The 20,626-nt window shown below is 37.5% G+C and overlaps 2 protein-coding genes across 6 annotated transcripts in view; one reads left to right on the forward strand and one right to left on the reverse strand.

Moving 5' to 3' along the window:
* Positions 1 to 12,830, reverse strand: part of CLHC1 (clathrin heavy chain linker domain containing 1) — a 29,410-nt gene extending 16,580 nt beyond the window's left edge. Inside the window, exons 1-6 of one of the 4 annotated variants that reach the window (XM_070734750.1) lie at positions 12,640 to 12,830; positions 8,949 to 9,213; positions 7,059 to 7,246; positions 4,944 to 5,077; positions 4,276 to 4,477; positions 2,669 to 2,787 (exon numbers count right to left, since the gene is read on the reverse strand). In XM_070734750.1, coding sequence (XP_070590851.1) covers positions 2,669 to 2,787; positions 4,276 to 4,477; positions 4,944 to 5,077; positions 7,059 to 7,246; positions 8,949 to 9,131 — 826 coding nt within the window. In that variant the 5' untranslated portion in view covers positions 9,132 to 9,213; positions 12,640 to 12,830. Of the gene's footprint in view, positions 1 to 2,668; positions 2,788 to 4,275; positions 4,478 to 4,943; positions 5,078 to 7,058; positions 7,247 to 8,907; positions 9,214 to 12,639 lie in introns of all 4 variants that reach the window. The other 3 variants (XM_070734753.1, XM_070734754.1, XM_070734751.1) reach the window with 3 other exon arrangements.
* A 143-nt stretch (positions 12,831 to 12,973) lies between these two features.
* RPS27A (ribosomal protein S27a) lies at positions 12,974 to 20,507 on the forward strand. 2 transcript variants are annotated; one of them, XM_070734757.1, is made up of 6 exons: positions 12,974 to 13,055; positions 13,147 to 13,227; positions 16,245 to 16,299; positions 16,930 to 17,015; positions 18,775 to 18,906; positions 20,328 to 20,507. In XM_070734757.1, the coding sequence occupies exons 2-6, from the start codon at positions 13,180 to 13,182 to the stop codon at positions 20,475 to 20,477; spliced, it is 471 nt and encodes a 156-aa protein (XP_070590858.1). In that variant the 5' UTR covers positions 12,974 to 13,055; positions 13,147 to 13,179; the 3' UTR covers positions 20,478 to 20,507. The 2 variants fall into 2 exon arrangements, with proteins under 2 accessions (XP_070590858.1, XP_070590859.1); XM_070734758.1 differs by having other exon boundaries at positions 12,983 to 13,051.
* The last annotated feature ends 119 nt before the right edge of the window (positions 20,508 to 20,626 follow it).

Below are 20,626 nucleotides of genomic sequence, written 5' to 3' on the forward strand. Positions count from 1 at the left end.
AACAGGATACAGATCATAACAGGATACAGATTATGATCATAATGGAGTCTAATCATTCTGGTTGTAAGTCATGATGGTTATAAGTGGGTCACTTACATGACCAACCTAATTTTATAGCCTTTTCTAAGGAGACCATTATGCAAATTCCATGGTTGTTAAGCAAGCCAATGCTTCTTTATGGGGCCTTGTTTTATAAAAAACAGAAGTAATTGCCACATTTTGGCAAAACCACCATGATTTCAGGACAATGCAAATGACCATAAATGCAATCCTGCTATAGAGTGCCCCAGATGTGGTCATGTGACTGTGTGGAGAAGGATCATTATAACTTTGAATCTGACTTGTAAGTAGAAGAGAATAACAGAGTTGAGAGGGACCTTGGAGGTCTTCTAGTCCAATCCCCTGGTTAGGCACGAAACCCTACACCATTTCAGACAGATGGTTATCCAACATCTTATTAAAAATGTCCAGTGTTGGAGAATTCACAACGTCTGGAGGCAAACTGTTCCACTGATTAATTGTTCTAACGTCAGGAAATTTCTCCTTAGCTCTACATTGCTTCTCTCCTTGATTAGTTTCTACCCATTGCTTCTTGTTCTACCCTCAGGTGCTTTGGAGAATACTTTGACACCAGGTAGATCCGTCAGAACCTCAAATGATTGCTAAGTGACTGGCTGTAAGTTGAGGACTATTTCTAATAAAAAAAGAAGCAAGTTCAGGCATAGGGAGTAGGATAGAGAGAGAATCTGAGAGTTTTGTTGCACAGAATTTGTATGCCATCCCAATCCTAGCATGGTTCACAGCCATCGTAGAAAAGAATAGGATTCTTTATTGGCCAAGTGTGATTGGATACACAAGGAATTTAAATCATGGTGCATATACTCTTAGTGTACATAAAAGAAAATATAGATTTGTCAAGAATTGCCCCCCAGCTTCCCTGAGCTTTCCTGAATATTCAAGCAGACCATGTGTCTTTTTGGAAGCACATACTTGTGCGAAAAGCTCTTCTCTACCTTGAACTTCAATAAGTCCAAGTACAGATCCAGACTTACTGATGAGCATCTTCAAGCCCTACTGAGGGTCTCAACTGCTTCCTCCCTTAAGCCAAATGATGCTCGGCTATGCGAGAGTAAGCATTGCCAGATCGCTAGCAGCAAGAAGTAGGCAGAAGAAGCCATGTTCAAAACAGTTTATGTTCAATGTTCCATTCATGTTCAGATAGTTAAATGTTAAAGAACTGTTAATACAGACATTTGAATCTGAATAATCATAATTACATTTGTCTAGTCAGCAACTATATGTGGTTTCTTCAGTCTTCTATATGTGCTGTATTATTATTATTATTATTATATTTATTACAGATTTATTTATTTATTTTTTATTAATTTGTTAATTTATTTTTATTTTTTAACACAAAATAAGATGAAAAAAATAAAGACATTTGATAACATTGGAATGTTTTTGTAAGAGCTTTTCTTGTGGAAAACCTGATGCGGCCCAGCCTCACCCAGCCTCTACCTCCAGCAGCCTCCGGGTAAATTGAGTTTGAGACCCCTGGTTTAGAGGATACAAAAAAGAACACCTCTACCTGAAATAGACCTTATAGTTTGAAAACATTAAAGACAACAAAATTAAAATTACTAAAACAGGAATACATAAAATAAATTAATAAAAGAATCTGGATATGGAACAGCTACAACAAAAGAAACCCTGGATTACACCTCTTTATGGGAAGCAAAGGATCTGGATCTGGAGCAACTTTGACAAGAAATCCTGGATGATGCCTCTATATGCTATACAAAAAAAAGGCTGGGGAAACTTTGAGGACTTCTTTTACATACTAAAGAAGTGATAAAAGATCAAAACTTGCAACACCATTGGAAAGATTTAAAAGTCAGATTGTGCAGAGCAAAAGAAGAAAAACAATATAAAGGACTAATCAGGAATAAACTATTTCATATTTCTGGTAAATGGGCTAATGGGCTTTTTGCTGAACCTAGATTTTAGAGATTGGACTGCATATAGATAAAAGGTCATGAGGAGGGTTTTTTTATTTGTAGTGAAAAAGAGCTTGAAAAGTTAATATATTATTTATTTATTTATTTATTTATTTATTTATTGGATTTGTATGCCGCCCCTCTCCAGAGACTCATTATGTGTATTCGGTGTGATTAAAGTTGGAAGCAACTTTATTATTGCCTTTGTCTTCTTTACCTTCTATTTTCTTTCTTTTTTCTGCATTTTAATTTATCTTTTCATTTAGTTTATATTAATTTTTATTATGTTTATGAAAACTTTATTTTTTTTTTAAGGAAAGGATGGTTCCACAAATAACAAGGACCTAATAATAACAACAGAGTTGGAAGGGACCTTGGAGGTCTTCTAGTCCAACCCCCTGCTATGCCATAAATGATTTTATAGGCTGCAATCAGCACACTACAAAATGCATCCAGAAACCTATTGGCAACCATTACATTACCCACAATATAGGAATACATCAAAATGCCCAATGAAGAATGGTAAAAACAATATAAACCTTATTTCTTCAAATAAATGGCATAGAGTATTTTTCCAGCCTAACAGAAACACATTGATTTTAGTGCACCACCAGAAACATGCATTTTTTTTCTAATTTGCTTTAAATAGTTGAGGTCTGACGTATTTTTACCTTTTGCAAGTTTTTCACTTTCTATCATTTCATAGATGAGCATCTGCAGAGTTTCAATATTCTTGTCTGTATTCTCCCAGGTAGTGATTACATTTCCAAACACAGTTAGCCGATAAAAACTATAAAAATCAGAATATCGGTTAAAATGTGATTTTGTCAGAATCAACTGTAGTTTGAATTCTGCAGGATTATCCGTACCACATTATTTTATTCCCTTTATCAAAATGCAGGACAAGCTTCCTGAGAAAAAGAATTTCCCCATTTGTCAATGGCAGGTAATATGAACTGGGAGAGCCATGTTAACAAGGTCAGCCAATGATTGGCATAGAACTAAGTCAGCCAATGGGAGCTTAAACACTTCTGAGTCTGTGCAGAGAATCGAAACTAAAAACTTAAGAAGCTTAAGGCTGAGGGTGGCTCAGCCCACTCTGCTCTCCAATTCACTCTGTACTCTGCCCACTCTGTGCTTGTCTGCTCTGCAGAAATGAAACTAACTCTCCTGCTTGTTAACCGAATACTAGTTATTCTATTAACCGAATACTAGTTATTCTGACTGACTGGCTCTCTCAGATTTCATATGGGGGCATTTTGTGCTGTAATGTGTGTTGCCAATAAACTTCAACTGCTTGTTTCATAATAATCTATTACTGTAAATTGTTATTATGCCATTTAATAGTATTAAGAATTCCAGGAACTGAGCTTTATTATACTGTATATGCAAAATATTTATTTATTTGGCTCTTCCAACTAAGAATGGTCATTTTGGAGGGCAAAGACCTCCTGGCACCATGGATAAAATAATAACCCCATTTTTAGATAAGTACATAGAGAAATACAGCAATAGCAGCAAAGCTCACCAAACTTCCTGACCAAAGATCTGGAATTAACATGCCCTCTATGCATTGATTTCCCCCATTAAACCTATTAATGGCTTCTATGTTCCAGTTGAGGGTTGTTGAGTTTTCTGTTGGTGCTAATCTAACCATAGTTGCTAGGACACCAACATACAATTTTAGGAATTACAATTCTAGGAACTATTCTAAATCATTGCTCTAATTAAACTTGATTTCATTGAGGGTCACATCAGGGTTGTATTTGACCTCAGGGAGGGCATGGGGGGGCAGGGGAAAGGCCACCTCAATGTCACTCATGTCAGGGGTGACTGTGGTGGCCCAAGAATTCTACCAGGGAAAATGGGCTCCGGAGATCCATTTTTGGCTGCAATGGCTTCCTGCAACCCTCTGCCAATGAAAACATTGGGAGGGCTAACCATGGCCCTTGCAAGCTCCATTTTTCAGCTGCAATGGATCTTGCAACCTTCCGCCAATGAAAACAGAGCTTGGGAGGGCCACACATGGCCCTCCCGAATTCCGTTTTTACTGACAGAGGCATCACAGGCCTGCTGTCTCTAGGCCAGCCCTGCGGGCCAGATCTAAGCACCTCACAGACTGCATCTAGCCCCCAGGCCTTGAATTTCACACCCCTGCTCTAATCTGATGAAAATAAAGTGGACAAAGCTATTGCAGCTATTCTTACTATTAAAAAAATGAAGCAAAGGGAAAATACTCCAAATAAGTAAGTGCATATTGTAAAAGGGACCTTTATACCGAAACTTCAGATTTTCATTATTTTTTTCAGCCACAGTTCGCTTTTGAAGAGCATAATTCATGTCTCCTTCAACGTTGGCTGTGTTTTCTATGGGAATGTATTTTGTCAGCATGTCATCTTTCAACTCCTTCAACCTTTTTTGTAGATGATTTAAGTGTTTAGAAAGGGCATCTATATCAAGAGAGTCCTTCAAATTAAGACCTAATAAAAAAGGAGGAAAGTTTCCATCAGTGAACATACTGACAGATTATAAATTCAAACTCTACAAATACAAAAAACCATTCTGTTATTATAAGATAAACTTCAAAGTCATCAGAGAGGTCTGCCTTTTTGGAAAGTATAACTAAAAAAAGGCCACCACTTACAATAGAATGTATACTTAGCACGACAGACTCAATTCTACACTTTCATATATTGCATATGATAGTTAATTTCAGTTTCATCATGACTACTCATCCATTAAAAAGAAATAGAAGAGCATCATCCAACTGTCCATTTTAGCTTGGCCCTCAATCTTGGCTCAGCTAAGATTTGGGATGTATTGGAGAACATAAAATTATACAAAACAATCTTAGATATTAACATTGCAGTATAATACAGAAGCTGGTTAGAGCTCCTGGTGTCAGACAAAATTGATTTTTTAAAATTATAAACAACTTCATCTTACCTGGAATTTTTTTAGCAGGATTAACTTTCTTGACTGGGGATAAATCTTCTCTTGCAAAGTGTGTTAATCTGAAACTTTTTAGTTTCTGTATTAAGCTTTCAGTTCTTGCAGAATTCTTCTCAATTCTTTTCACTCTTAAAAACAAAAGCAATTCAAATAACACATTACATGTTTCATTTCCGATAGACAATTGCATATAATTTCAATAATTGGAGAAGATTTATAAATGCCTTTGAGATTTTAGATAGTTGAGTTTTAAGTATTTCCTTAAAAATTATGCTATGAATGAAAGTTATTGATCTTTGTGAAACTTTATTAGGGACAAAATAAATGAAGGAAGATGGCGGGGATATAAGATAAACCTTCAGTTTAAAAAAAGAAAAGAAAAGATTGTTGTTCATCTTCCATAATTCCCTAGTTAGAACAGTCTATGGCAGTGATTTTCAACCTTTTTTGAGCCGCGGCACATTTTTTAATTTACAAAATCCAGGGGCACACCATCAACCAAAATGACACAAAATGACACCCTAAGACACTCTCCTCTCTTTTTCCATCCCTGTCTCCTCCCCCCCTGGTGTGTGTGTGTGTGTATACACACTCTTGAACCATTTCCAAAAACAGGTGAGGGGTGGGTTTTTCTCTCTCTTATTCTTTGGGTGCTTTTTATATATGCTTTAAATTAAGTCACTTCTCTCTCTCTCTTTTGTTTCTCTCTTTCCTCTCATTCTCTGTCTCAATCATTTTCTCATTTCTCTTTTTTTCCTCCCCTTTTTGCTCGTCTCTCTCTCTCTCTCCCTTCCTCTCATTCTCTCTCTCTCTTGCTTTATTTCTCTCTCTTTTTCTTTCTCTCTCTCTCTCTTGCTTTCCTTCTTTCTCTCTCTCTTGATTTATTTCTCTCTCTCACTCTCTTTCTCTCTCTCTTTCACCTTCTCTCTCTCTCTCTTGCTCTCAGCAAAAAGTTGTGAGACCGGAACCTGAGCTTCCTTCTTCGCGGCACACCTGACTATGTCTCGCGGCACACTGGTTGAAAAACACTGGTCTATGGGAATGATTACTACAGGCAATCCTCAATTTATAACCAGAATTGAGCTCAATATTTCTGTTGCGAAGTGAAACAGTTAAATGAATCTTGCCTCACTTTAAGTGAATCATTGCAATTATTAAATTAGTAACATGTTGTTAAGTGAATCTGGCTTTTCCATTAACTTTGTTTATGAAAAGGTCATAAAAGATAATCATATGACCCTATTAATGATCATTAATATGAGTCAGTTGCCAAGCGCCTAAATTCCACATATTTGTATCTTTTGTTCATTTTATATATCATCTATATCTTTAGAACCCACTTAGTCTATAAAATGAATAATTTTCTGTAGAGAATTAAAAAAAAACCCTTCCTTAAAATATGCTCAGATTTGGCCATCTTAGCTCCCTCTAGTGGTCAAATATATTTATTGCTTGCTTGCTTGGAATATCAGCCACCACAACAAAGCATTCCAAGGTTACAGGTTATTTTAAAAAATAAGATGACAGCTTATTAAAAATAAAAGATACTTCCTTATTTTAGCTTGCTTCCAGCAATTCTCTTCCTTGTCATTTAACAATTATGAAGTCTCAAAAAATGCTGCAGAGCTTCAAAAAGAGCCAACAGCTATATTGATTAAGGAATGAAAGATAGGACTTATTGTCCATTTGAAAAAATAAATTCCAAAATGGCTGCTTTTCCAATAATGAGGTAATTGTAGTTCTGTCCCCCAACTAATGGTGCTGTGGAATTATTCTGCATATTATGGTACTCTAATATGCCTTTCCTGTCAAATTTGCCAGCTATAATTATCTGATAACATGCAAACTCTAATGTAGTTATACTTGGTCATCTCTGGTAGTGTCAAAAATTATGACATATAAAAATAGAATTTCTTGCTTATTTGCCTTTCTTTTCCTAAGCCTAACTTATGTAAGCATCCACAAAAGCATAAGATACAAATAATTTTTTTTAAAACCCCCACCATATAGTATTAATAATTTCAAATCAGATCATGTCATTACATGAGAGACCAGTTCAAAATTGTGCCTTGAACACCCCACCCCTGCAAGAGTGAAAGAGATCCTTACTTTTCTTCCAGCTGAGTTATTCTTTTCTTATAATACATTAAAGTTGAAGGTTCGCATGCTAACATTTTTAATTTTCCATGAAGATAAAATGCGTCATGTTGGCCCTTTTTTATTACTTCTATAAAAGCATCATATTCTTGCTTGATTGTGGTCAAAATGCTTTTGTATGCATTAACATGCTCAATTATCTGTTTTAGCAATGCAGAAATTGATTATATGTCATCATTGTTTAATAATAATAATAATAATAAATAATAATAATAATAATAATAATTTATTAGATTTGTATGCCGTCCCTCTCCGCAGACTCGGGGCGGCTCACAACAATAATAATAACAATATACAATGTAACAAATCTGATATTAAAATAAATTATTTTAAAATAGTGATACAATAAATAAATAATGATATACAATAAAAAGAGCTGACCTTACTGCAAGTTTTTTTTTTTTTAAACTCTTTCTGAATCAAAACAAAAGAAAAATTTAACACACTACCCTGTCCTACATCATTGGTAGTTAGATACTTCTGGAAAGTCCATCAGCAGGAAATTAATGCAATTAATATTTCCTTTTATTCCTAAATTTTATTTGAATTTAGAAGCATGCATACGTCTAAATTCAAAGTTTCAAAAAAGTTCATTTAAAAAGTTATCTTATATTAGCCCTTTGCCTCATCTTAAAACATACAAAATATCTTAGAAGTCATAGAAAAGGATGGACCAACCAGAATGCCAACAGCATATCGACACTGCCAGAAGGCAGGGCAAGATTTGTTTTAGATGAGAGACTGAAGAAAGAGGAATGTGTCCCCCAGTCTACAGTATTTATTTTCTATCTTTAGGAGGGATGCCAAACTTTTCTGGGCTGCTCCTCACAATGAGTGAGATCAAAATAGCAAATACAACAAGAATGCAGCCTAGGATCCTGTTTGAACTACACCACAGAGCCTATCAGAACTGAGCCCTGTTTGGATGGGAGGCTGGACTGGATGACCTACAAGGTCCCTTCCAATTCTCTTAATCTGTTAAATCTGTTAAGAAATTCTAGATAATGTACACACACAGAAAAGTAATACCAGATTGAGGGCTGATCTGATTAAATTTGAATTAATTTAATTCTTGTTGTTTTTCCAAACATTTTTAGTTTTATGGGCTTTTAAAAAATAGTTTAGAGGAAAACAAATAATATAATCTCCCTTCTTCTCATGCATTAGTGGAAAAACAAAATCTTTTAAATAGTCAGTTTGCCAAATGCCTCTTTTATATGTATATTTATCAAACCAATATATTAAGCTATATAGAATAGCCAGCAAATCTAAATGCCTTGCTTGAAGACTTGTTTCTCAAAGTAACATACCAGTATTATGGTTCAGTACCTATAGTACACCTGGTAGTCTCTGAGGCTACCATACCTAGAGAAAGGATTGCTCAGAGTGATATAGAAAGACCAAGAAGGCTGTAAACTGAAGTGTTAGGTGAAGTATATAACCGATCACCTCAAATTGGTCATCTTATCTTGACATTATTGTTATTATTATTTAATCAATCAATAAATTATTATTATTAACCAATGTTTATTTACATTTATATAACTGACTATTTTTAAAATTTGACTCTGGGTGGTACACAATAAAAAAAATATTAAGAACATTCTACAACTGAAAAACATCAATCAGCATTACTATTAACAGACTGCAGAGGATTCAGTGTCATAAGAAATGAAGTTGACTCATTAGTTCATGCTACATATTATTATTGTACTGATTTCAGCATAAGTCAGATAATATACCAAATTGTCTTTGGACAATATACCAAATTATATTAATATACCATATTAAGATCACTCACTGATCATGAAAATTGGAATATCTTTAAAAGTGTTTAGTTACCATTTCAAATACATTTCTGTATATTATGTAATAATCCTCTGCTGGTCCTTGCTCAGTACAGCCCACATTTTCAATTTCTGAAATGATATAATTCTGAATGCTCTCCAGAAATTCTTTCTCAGTCTCTGGGATGATGGGAGGAAGCACTGAATGTTTATTTGCTCCAACACTGGCTGATTTCATGGTTGCAGAAGATATTTTGTTACAGTTAGCAACTAAGGGATCAGATCCTTGCTTTGATCGGAAGACATGCTTCAATCAAAATCTAAAAATAATGCCACATCAATAAAAGAAATGAAAATGTCATCTAACACATCAATTTTAAGGAGCATTGTACATGGTTTATTCCCAGATAAACTAAGGACCATAAACTAAATATAGCTGCAGTACCACTAGTGCCATATGAAATTCAATATGGAGGAAGAGGTAAGGTTGTGTGTAATAGCAAAGTTTTGCAGATCTCAAATACCTCTTGTTGAATTAAATGATAATATATTATCAGGTAACTGAGGACTGCCAAATAAGAAACTGAACCATAAGTTAGGAACAAAATATTTCCAGGCCTGAATCTTACAAACCTGAAAGGACTTTTAAATTGTATTTTTAGTATATAAAATATCCATTTTGAAATACTAAGAATGTCATCAACATAATTTTTTTCCCAGATATAAAATCATTTTCAGATGAACATTTTGAAGTGTTTTGCTTTATAATCTGCCATCTGTAATACAGAATTGTAATATCCTACACCATAAAATAAATCATGTTAAGTACAATTTAAGATTGGTTTGTTCAGAAAAAAATATTCAGGCTTTTGGATGACTTAGAAGTTAAAAAAGGTTGGCTATTATCAGTCTATTCTGCAGATGTAATAATTACAATTATTACAAAGTTATTATAATAACTTTGAAGGAATGTTGGGGCTTGTACTTGCATGTGTCCAGTGATGGTTCCATTTTGTAAGATTTTATTACTATTATTATGATAATGCTATGACAAACCAGTTGTCCATTGGAAGGCAATTTCAGAATAAATTGCTCTGTCAGGGCTGTCACGCCAACTCCCACTTACTTCCCTAAAAGGGGAACTAGTATCAGCTCTCTTTCCATTAAATTGGCAAGGCCAATTCCAATGGCACAATACAATTTTACACACAAGTAGGCACTAAGTTATATATGGTTTTATACATTAGCATTACCATTTTAAATTCTACTCAGAAGCCTATTGGCAACAAGTATACAATAGTGTATTGTGTAATCAGTAAACACATGGGGTGCTGCACTCTGATCCAAATGCAACTTCTGAGATACCTTCAAAAATAGACTCAGATACTGCATGGAGGCCCTGAATTCTGGGATTTGTTTGACCAGAATCAGCACACAACATATGAGGATGAAGTCCTCCAACATCAAAAGGCACGAGAGGGTCTTCTATCACCAGCCCAATAACCAGGACAAAAAGCCAAGAGAGGGGCTCTGCTGGGAGACAAATAGCCAGTATAATAACAGGACTTCCAGCTTCTCAACAGCCCAACTTAAAGCATTCCCTACATGGCATCGGACCAGAATACCTCCAGAACCGTCTTCTGCCGCATGAATCCCAGCGGCCGATAAGGTCCCACGGAGTTGGCCTTCTCCGGGTCCCGTCGACTAAACAATGTCGTCTGGTGTGCCCCAGGGGAAGAGCCTTCTCTGTGGCGGCCCCGGCCCTCTGGAATCAACTCCCCCCAGAGATCAGAATTGCCCCCATCCTCCTTGTCTTTCGTAAATTGCTTAAGACCCACGTATATCGCCAGGCATGGGGGAATTGAGACACCTCGGCCAGGCTTACAGAGTTTTATGTATGGTACGCTTGTGTTGCATGTTTTTTTAAATGACGGGTTTTTAGATGCTTTAATTATTAGATTTGTTACACTGTACATTGTTTTTATTACTGTTGTGAGCCGCCCTGAGTCTATGGAGAGGGGCAGCATACAAATCTAATAAGTTGTTGTTGTTGTTATTATTATTATTATTATTATTATTATTATTATTATTATGTCAGTACAACACAGCAAACGAGATCACTATGCTGGATTTCGTATTTCATCACCAGTCGGGTGCTTCCCAAGCACCTAGGACTGCGTGATGTTGTTGTTGTTGTTGTTGTTATTATTATTATTATTATTATTATTCCCACTCCACTACTGCTTTAAGAACAACAGACCAATGTCGCACCCTCAAGGTTAATATAGGATGCTCACGCCAAGATGGCGCCGACAAAGGCTGCCTCGGTGAAATGCTCTCAAACAGGACCTGTATACTGCACGAGTCAAAAAGAGGGCGGGTAAAATATTTACTGACCCCTCACATCCTGGACACAAATTGTTTCAACTCCTACCCTCAAAACGTCGCTACAGAGCACTGCACACCAAGACAACTAGACACAAGAACAATTTTTCCCCGAACGCCATCACTCTACTAAACAAATAATTCCCTCAACACTGTCAGACTTTCTACTAAATCTGCACTTCTATTCTACTAGTTTTCCTCATCATTCCTATCACCCATTTCCTCCCATGTTGACTGTATGACTGTAACTTGTTGCGTATATCCTAAGATTTTTATTAATATTGCTTCTTCATTGCTTATTTGACCCCTATGACAATCATTAAGTGTTGTACCACATGATTCTTGACAAATGTATATTTTATTTTATGTACGTTGAGAGCATATGCACCAAGACAAATTCCTTGTGTGTCCAATCACACTTGGCCAATAAAATTCTATTCTATTCTATTCTATGTAGGTCCCCAGCTCCCCTCCAAGTTAATGTCAAATATAATGTAGGTGCTAAGCTGGGCAGATTTTCAATAATGACATCATGACCTTTGCCTAGCTCTCAGTAATGCACATCAACCACTGACTCATGACTGGATGCAATCTAATTTCAAAGAGACTTGGCATTTACCATGTGACAAAGGTCACATAACCAAACAGATACAAAATCACTGCCAAAATTCTGTGGCTAATTCTTAAGTCTTTGGACTGGCATTGTATTGACGGGAGAACAGACAGTACAACTACTGATGCCATAAGTTTAAACAATTCAAACAATTTTCTTCTTTAAAAACTGAAGTATAACAATGAATATAAATAATAGTATTTTGATATGTGGAAAAGTGAAAGTTTCACTTACACTATATTATTGGTAATTTTTGTTAATGTGAACAGTATTTATGAGTTTAAAAAGTATATTGCATTTATAATTTAATATATTTATGTTTTATTCTTAATACTTATTGTTGTTTAAAAATTAAATGGAAATTATTTTAAAAAAACTCTAAAGAGGATAGTCTGGAATCAACATACCTATTTTTTTCCCCTATACATAATTTCACATTTTAGACCCTTTGGAAACATTTCTTTAATACCATTTTTGACTAGATTTATATTTATTATTAGAGTTGGAAGGGACCTTGTAGGTCATCCCGCTCGAGCAGGAGTTCCTACACCATTCGAGACAGACTAATACTAACTGATATCTGTAGAGCATCACAATTAAGGACTCCATCTGCCTTTTCCTAGCAGCCTGCTGGCTCTAAGGAAACTATCTCAACGCGAGGCCGTCAACTCTTTTTCTCGCTCTGACGAGAGGCCGTTAAGAAAGCGGCCTATTCGTTTTTCTCCCGATGCTGCCGAGGAAGACCCACCTCTTTCATCCAACTAAATTCTCCCAGTAGCCAACTGTTGGTAACAACAAGGCGGAACTGTTAATCAGGAAGGGAAGGAAAACTAACGGCCCTCGGAGGACTGGTGGGAAGTAATTTTCCTTCACACTTCCTTTCTCTCACTTCCTGTCGACTTAACATCCGCTTTAGAATCCTGATGATTCTTCCGCGACAATTTTGCGGCCGTAAGCCTTTCTCCACTAGGCGCCGCCCTTTAAATCAAAACTACCACTCCCATCATGCTTTTCAATAATTTCCAAAGGAAATGAGTCTTGGAGATTGTAGTCCTGCGGTGTGGCGACGCATGGCCCTTCTTCCTGGTTCCAAGGCTCGGAAACCCCGTGCGCGGCGGAGCAGCCTCTCTTTTTGGCGTCGGCCATTCTGAGAGCGGGTGGTGGGTGAGCGCTTGGCCTACTTAGAATTTCTCTTTTTCCTCAGGTTTGGCGTGGAATGAAGCCTTGATTTTTCGCTATTTTCCTCCCCCTCTAGGTGCAACCATCGCTAGGCGCTCTAACCGCCGCCATGCAGATCTTCGTGAAGACCTTGACGGGGAAAACCATTACCCTCGAGGTGAGGAAGGCAGGGTGGCTAGTCTGCGGACCTCTAAGCGGGGGACTTTTCAAACTGGCTCCCTTCCTTTTTCTACCTTTCTGTTGCTCTCTTTTGGGGTAGAGGTGGGCATTTGGTCGCGGGATTGTTAGCTTGAGTAAAAACGATGCCTCTGCAGAATGGAAGTTAGAAGCCTCTTCCTCGTGGACGTTGAAGCGAGGAAACGAGCGGAGAGAATTGGCATTTTCGTCAGTGGAATAAATATGCCACAAAGAAGTAAATTAATATGAAGACTAATTTTTGCAGGGGTTGAAAGGATTAAGGCAAAGATGGCATGGGTTAGAAAACTCTGGAGGTCTAGGCAGGAAATCCAGAAGATGGAGAATTTGCAGTTTTCAAATTTCTGCTCCGTTTTTTTTTCAGGCACAAAAAGCCTCGAAGTAATTACAGATTTGATTTAGTGCCGTTTCTAGTGTGTAGGTAAAGTAGGTTAAAATAAGAAGTTATGGCAAAGGCGTCTTAGCATCTTACTTCCCATAGTGGCCAAGCCACAAGGAGATATGAGAGAAGTTTCTTTTTTGTAGTGCAAATTAATTTAATCAAATGAACTTTTGTACATTGGATATTGTTAGAAAAAGCTTTACCTGCTTTTTGCCTGGAGATTAAAAATGCTGAAATAATTAAAGCTTTAGAATGGAATGTTTGTCATGTTCTCAATTATTACTTTAATACCCAATATCCTGTGCTATCCATATGAATCCCTTACTATTTGTGTAAGATATATTTTATGCTTTTCCTATTTATTTTATATACTTGATTTTGATGCTGAAACAAAGCCATCGTGAGTGGATAGCATTCTAAATTACAAAAATAAATATTAGGAGTATATTATTTCTGTAATATTTGCTTGCTTTCCATGTTTGTTTAATTGGTTTTCCTTTTCCTTGTCTTCAGTGTATATGATATGTCAGCGTTTCCCAACCGGTGTGCCGCGGCACACTGGTGTGCCGCGAGACATGGCCAGGTGTGCCCCCAAGCTTCAGCTGGGCGGGGCGCTGCCGGTACTTCCGTCCTGGGGCTCCCGCTCGCAGCTGTCCCCCGCCTCCTGCTCGATGCCGCGGTTTTCGGCGCTCTCCTGCTGGGCCCCAAAGAAGGAAGGCAGGAAGAAGGAGAGCTCCGTTCTTCGCACCTTTTTCCCGCCTTCTTTCTTTGGGGCCCAGCAGGAGAGCGCCGAAAACCGCGGCATCGAGCAGGAGGCGGGGGACAGCTGTGAGCGGGAGCCCCAGGACGGAAGTACCGGCAGCGCCCCGCCCAGCTGGAGCTCCTCTGGCGTCGACGGCAAGTGTCCGATGGGAGCGGGGGGGGGGCCCGCAGCGGCCGCAGGCAGTCGGGGGAGATGGCGGCGGCGAGAGGGATCGCTCGCTCTCTCTCTCTCAGCTGACTGCAAGTGGGAGCCCTGACGGTGGCGGTTGGACGTGCTGCTGGACGTCGTACATGCTGGCGCTGCGTGCCTGGCATATACGGTGTCCAGCACCACGTCCAGCTGCCGCCGTCAGTGCTCCCGCTTGCAGTTAGCTGAGAGAGAGAGAGAAAGAGAGACATATAAGAGGCAGAGAGAGGGAGAAAGAGAGACATAGCAAGAGAGGCAGAGAAAGAGAGACAGAGCAAGAAAGAGAGACAGCAAGAGAGGCAGAGAAAGAGAGATAGAGAAAGAGAGAGAGAAAGAGAGACATAGCAAGAGAGGCAGAGAGAGAGAAAGAGAAAGAGAGACATAGCAAGAGAAAAGGAGAGACTTAGCAAGAGAGGCACAGAGAGAGAGAGAAAGAGAAAGAAAGAGAGACATAGCAAGAGAGACAGAGAGAGAAAGAGAGATAGCAAGAGAGGCAAAGAGAAAGAAAGAGACATATAGCAAGACAGTGAAAGAGAGAGAGAGAGCAAGAGAGAGAGAAAAAAGCAAGAAAGAGATAGCAAGAGAGACAGAGAGAGAGAGCAAGGGAGAGAGAAAGACATAGAGGAAGGGAAGGAGGGAGAGAGAAAGAGAGCAAAAAAGAGAGGAAGAAAGAAAGAGGGATGGAGAGAGAGAATGAAGGGAAGGAAGGAAAAGAGAGAAAGAGGGAGAAATAGAGCGAAAGGGAGGAAGAGAGAGGGTTTTTTTGTCCAAACTTTTCTTTAGCCCGCCCCCCCCCCTTTCAGTGTTCCCCAGGATTTTGAAAATACGAATAATGTGCCGCGGCTCAAAAAAGGTTGGGAAACACTGTGATATGTAATGAAGCATGTTAAAGTATTGTTGGTCATTTTCATTAAATAAAAAATCTGAATAATTCCAAATATAAGGATATAAGTATGGCTTAAATTGAATTTTAAACATGATAACCCTTTGGTAGAACTGAAGATATAAAGTTAAGTTGAAATAGTGAAACTGTCTAATAGACCTATTTAATTTGACTCTATTTTAATAAGCATATAAAGCCAGAATTGAGAAGTCAGCAATAGCTTTAAGTGTTAGAAAATGAAGAAGCTAAAATGCTGTAGAATTCAACACACAAACCTCCCAAACACAACAATTAACAATTGTTGATAAAAGTCTGGACAGTGGACAAGCAATACCTGGAGACAGCAGTAGAAGAGAACAAACTGGAGAAAGTCACAAAACACAAAACACTGCAAATGGAAGTATAACAGTTGTGATGATAGCAACTATGGTAACTATAGTAATAGGCACTTGTGAGTGGACTTTCAAAAAGTGATATGCCATTTGAACATTAGCATTGACAAAATCATCAGTCAATTGCAAAAGGGCAATTTTACTTGGAACAGCTTATATATCTAGGAATAGCTTATAGACTATTTTACTTTTTACACCATGAAACACCTGACTACCTCAGGTCATTGGGAAGGGATTAATAGACAAAACTGCCAATTCTAGTCTAAATATCTGGTTGACTTTGCAACCAATTATAATATGTATACAGTACTATGTATTTACAGCTAGTTTGACACACTAACCCTTTAAGTGCAATTAAAAACTTTTACAACAGGTTGAACCATCTGATACTATAGAAAATGTCAAAGCCAAGATCCAGGATAAAGAAGGTGGGTGTACTATAATTTATTTATGAGATTTGAGAATGTGTCCTAAGCCTACATTACAAGTAGAAAACAATATATGGAAATAATAATCAACACTTGTATTTGTAAAATTATGCTGGATAAACTTCTTTTATGCTGCAGTCCTAAATTTGGTTATTTTACAATAGATCTGTGCATGAAATGGAAATGCTTTATAGGTAACTCAAGGTGGTGAATGTACACAACCCTGTGAGATCCTTGATTAGGATGTTGTTTTTCTGCTTGGTTTTTGTGTAGTGTTAATCCCTGCTTACCTGGGACCTTCACACTCACTAGCAATAATGATGTTACCTAGTTGGATTATGAAATGTCTTCAAGCAGACAACCAATATTAGAGAACATCAAGCATTCCATAAAACCCTGTTTAATGCACTTGCATGTTTCAGATTTAAAAGGGTCAATTAAGATTAACAAAAGTTTTATAGTTATTAAGTTTCTTGAGATATTTGATATATTTAATGTAATATTTTATAACATGAAATACAATAACTGCCCATCACAAAACAGAACTGATAGGATTAACAGTGAAATAAATGCATTGTGAATAATTGCTTAAAAACACAACAAAAACCTTTACTTTTTTTTCTGAACAAGGAATTCCTCCTGACCAACAGCGTTTAATTTTTGCTGGCAAACAATTGGAGGATGGACGTACTCTGTCTGATTATAACATCCAAAAGGTATTTTTAACATTTAAAATCCTTTAATACAATAATTTCATAATATACAATAGACAAATGACGAACATCACCTTCCATCTTCTTGTGGAAATAAGTTATATAATGTGTGTGAGTAAGTCCTGATTCTGTTAAAGATATCTTTTCTAGTCAGCACAATTTGCTCTAGATGAATTCATTTGCCATCAGTTCCCCATATGTATTGCTGACTTGAGTATTGCTAAACCCACAAGTTGTAAATTTATTTTAGCAAATAGGTTATCTCTGCAGGAATGAGATTTGAAAGATATAATGATGTATTACAGTTGTTGTTTTTTTCTAAAGCATCTTTAGTAAACAGGCAGTAGTTAAAATACTAAGATAAAATACAGGAAATAGTATAAGGGCAGAGTAGATGGACCATGAGGTCTTTTTCTGCCGTCAATCTTCTATCTTTCTATGTTTAGTTTCTGGTTTCCAGGAGTTTTAATAACTTATGCATCACCACTTCATTTTCAAGGTATAATAGACACTTAGCTAGATTTTCTCTGTAACAATCTGTGCCTAATCTGATTCTTTATGTTTTCTATGGTGTACCAATCATCACTGGAACTTAAGTCCATCCATTTTACTGCTTTTTGTCCTTCCTCCTCCCAGCTTTTTCAGCATTAGAGTCTTTTCCAAAGAGCCAAGTCTTCTCATAATGTGTCCAAAGTTTTAACAAGACAAAATTACTTTCCTTTAATTATTAAATTATCTCTCAGTGCATGATTTACAATGCAGTAGGCAAGGGCCAGATTTTGCATTTTTACATTTGGTTCAAACTTACTTTGGGTTTTAATACTTAAGGTATTAAAAGTCCCAAATTTGCCTATTTTATTGGCATTAGCATTTAAGTACCAGTTATGCTGATTTTTTTCAAGTACAGTGGTACCTCAAGATACGAACCCCTCGTCTTACAAACAACTCGTGATACGAACCCGGGGTTCAGAAAAAATTTGCCTCTTCTTACGAACTTTTTTCGAGTTACGAACGCCAAACCCGAACTTTCGGGTTCCGCGTTCGGGAGGCTGCTGGGACGCCCCCCGGCTGGTTTAAAAGGTGACCGCCGGGCTGGGGGGCTTCCCAGCAACACCCCGAACCCCGAACCTGGAAGTTCGGCAAAAGTTCGGGGTTCGGGAGGTTGCTGGGAAGCCCCCCAGCCCGGCGGTCACCTTTTACAACAGCCGGGCGGCTTTCCAGCAGCCTCCCAAAGCCGAACGCCAAACGTTCGGAGGCTGCTGGAAAGTCCTACTTCTCCCCCCCAGCCAAAACCCCAAAGCCTGTTTGCTGCCACACGATTTAGCCAGGACAGGAGCGAAGTGACGTGGAGGAATGGGGAGCTAAAACCAGGCGGTTTCAGCTTTCCATCCCTTCACGTCCCTTCGCCGGTTTTTTTTTTTTTTGTTGTTGCACGGATTAATTGGCTTTACATTGTTTCCTATGGGAAACAATGTTTCGTCTTACGAACCTTTCGTCTTACGAACCTCCTCCTTGCACCAATTAAGTTCGTATCATGAGGTATTACTGTATATTGGTTTTTTAAGGAAGAGTAAGGCAAGCATTCTATTTCAGGATAGCTGCGTAGTGAGCTGAATGACCTGACCAAGCTTCATACCTGCATAGAAAGCTATCTTCTGATTTCCTTGTCTAATTTTGTGCTTTTGCTGCATCACAGCAAAGCTCAAATCTGGATGTTTTTTATCCTTAAAAATATTGTTTTTGTTTTTAATCCAAAACTCAGGAGTCAACACTTCATCTTGTGCTGAGACTTCGTGGTGGGGCAAAGAAAAGGAAGAAGAAGTCTTACACCACTCCCAAGAAGAACAAACATAAGAGGAAGAAGGTGAAACTTGCTGTCCTCAAATACTACAAGGTAAAATCAGCTTCACTGTTGTGACTTGAATTCAAGAGAAAGAGCTGGTAGTAATAAGCTGCAGATTCTCAGAAAAAATAAGGTTTTTTTAGCCTGCCTTTTTAAACAAAAAATTTCAAGGTGATATATAATCATGTATGTGTGTATGCATATGTCTAAATCTTTATATAATTTATGCAGGTTTTTTAGAGTCATTTATATAGTAGTTAAGATATCAGATTTGAAAACAGGAGACTATGAATTCTAATTCCACGTTAAGTGCAAAACTATCTGGGTGACTTTGTGCCTGCCACTTTCTCTTAGCCCTATAGAAAAGAGGCAATGGCAACCATTTCTGAAAAATCTTGCCAAGAAAGCTGTGGGGACTTGTCCAGGCAATCTCTTATGAATCATACAACTGAACAGAAAGAAAAAAAATACAGGTTTTATCTATATATTGAGTGTTATATTTTAAAATTCAACATATCAATATGAATAACATTCAATATAAATTATTGCTGGTTTATTTTGTTAGAAAGCCGTTTTCCTTCAGATGACAAATGCAATATGTTTTGTGTATGCAGGACTAGAACTTTTGGAAGCTACTACCAAACAATGAATGAATAGTACTAGTTCAAATGTTTAAATTGTTTGTTTTATACTAATTATTAATTATTTATCCTTCAACTTTATTCCAAAATGCTAGATTTATAGCGATATAAAATGCAAAAGATAAAACAATAAAAATATGTTATATTTGCTGCCTTCTTAGCTCAGGAACCACATAAAAGAAACTTCTGTCAACATAGGCCAAAATCAAGCTTTTGGAAGTTCTTATGATAGGTTCATATCAGTCAGTCTCACAGATTCGGGCCAAAATAGCTAGCCCTTTCAATTCTGTTTGATAGCTAATGCTGGTATGATCATTCATAATCTTGTATTTTATACCAGTCAGCAGCCTGCATGTTGTATTTTGCATCATTTGGGGTTTCCATCTACTAGTTAATGGTAGTTGCACACACAGAACATTGCATTAATTTAGACCACAGGTATGAAATTGGCCCACAGGCTGAATGTATCACAGACAGGTCATGCCCACCCTAGTTCCACAAAGGGGGAAAACATTGCAATATATCACGTGACTACAACATGACGCCACACATTTGACACACGTGATTTAGACATACAAAGTCTGATCACACAGGGAAAAATTGCTGCAGTTACTGAATGTTCAGAAAAAAATCTAGCAGACTTTCTACTTTTTACTCTCCTCTTACTGAAGAACAGGTAGGTCTATTCAAGTCTTTCCATCTTGCAGAGTCCTGAATCTTTCTAAAGGCAGTTGTTCCAAAAGCTTTTTGTTCTAATTCTAATTTTATAAATAAGCCTGCTTTTGAAATAAACGCAGTACTGCACTATTTACTGAGGATTTCTTCTTACAGGTGGATGAGAATGGCAAAATCAGCCGTCTACGCCGTGAGTGTCCCTCTGAAGAATGTGGGGCCGGAGTGTTCATGGCTAGCCACTTTGATAGACATTATTGTGGCAAGTGTTGCTTGACATACTGCTTCAACAAACCAGAAGACAAGTGAATGTCTGTTTTAATAAAAAACCTTTAAGAATTTCTGTGTTTATTTCTCATAATTGATAAAATGTATAAAGCAGGGATTTACAAAACAATTTTTTAGGGTGTTTCTATTGCAGGAACGTGATATGCTCATAAGTGAAAAATAATGGGGAG

This window comes from Erythrolamprus reginae, chromosome 1 (assembly GCF_031021105.1).
Source record: "Erythrolamprus reginae isolate rEryReg1 chromosome 1, rEryReg1.hap1, whole genome shotgun sequence".
NCBI lineage: Eukaryota > Metazoa > Chordata > Lepidosauria > Squamata > Dipsadidae > Erythrolamprus > Erythrolamprus reginae.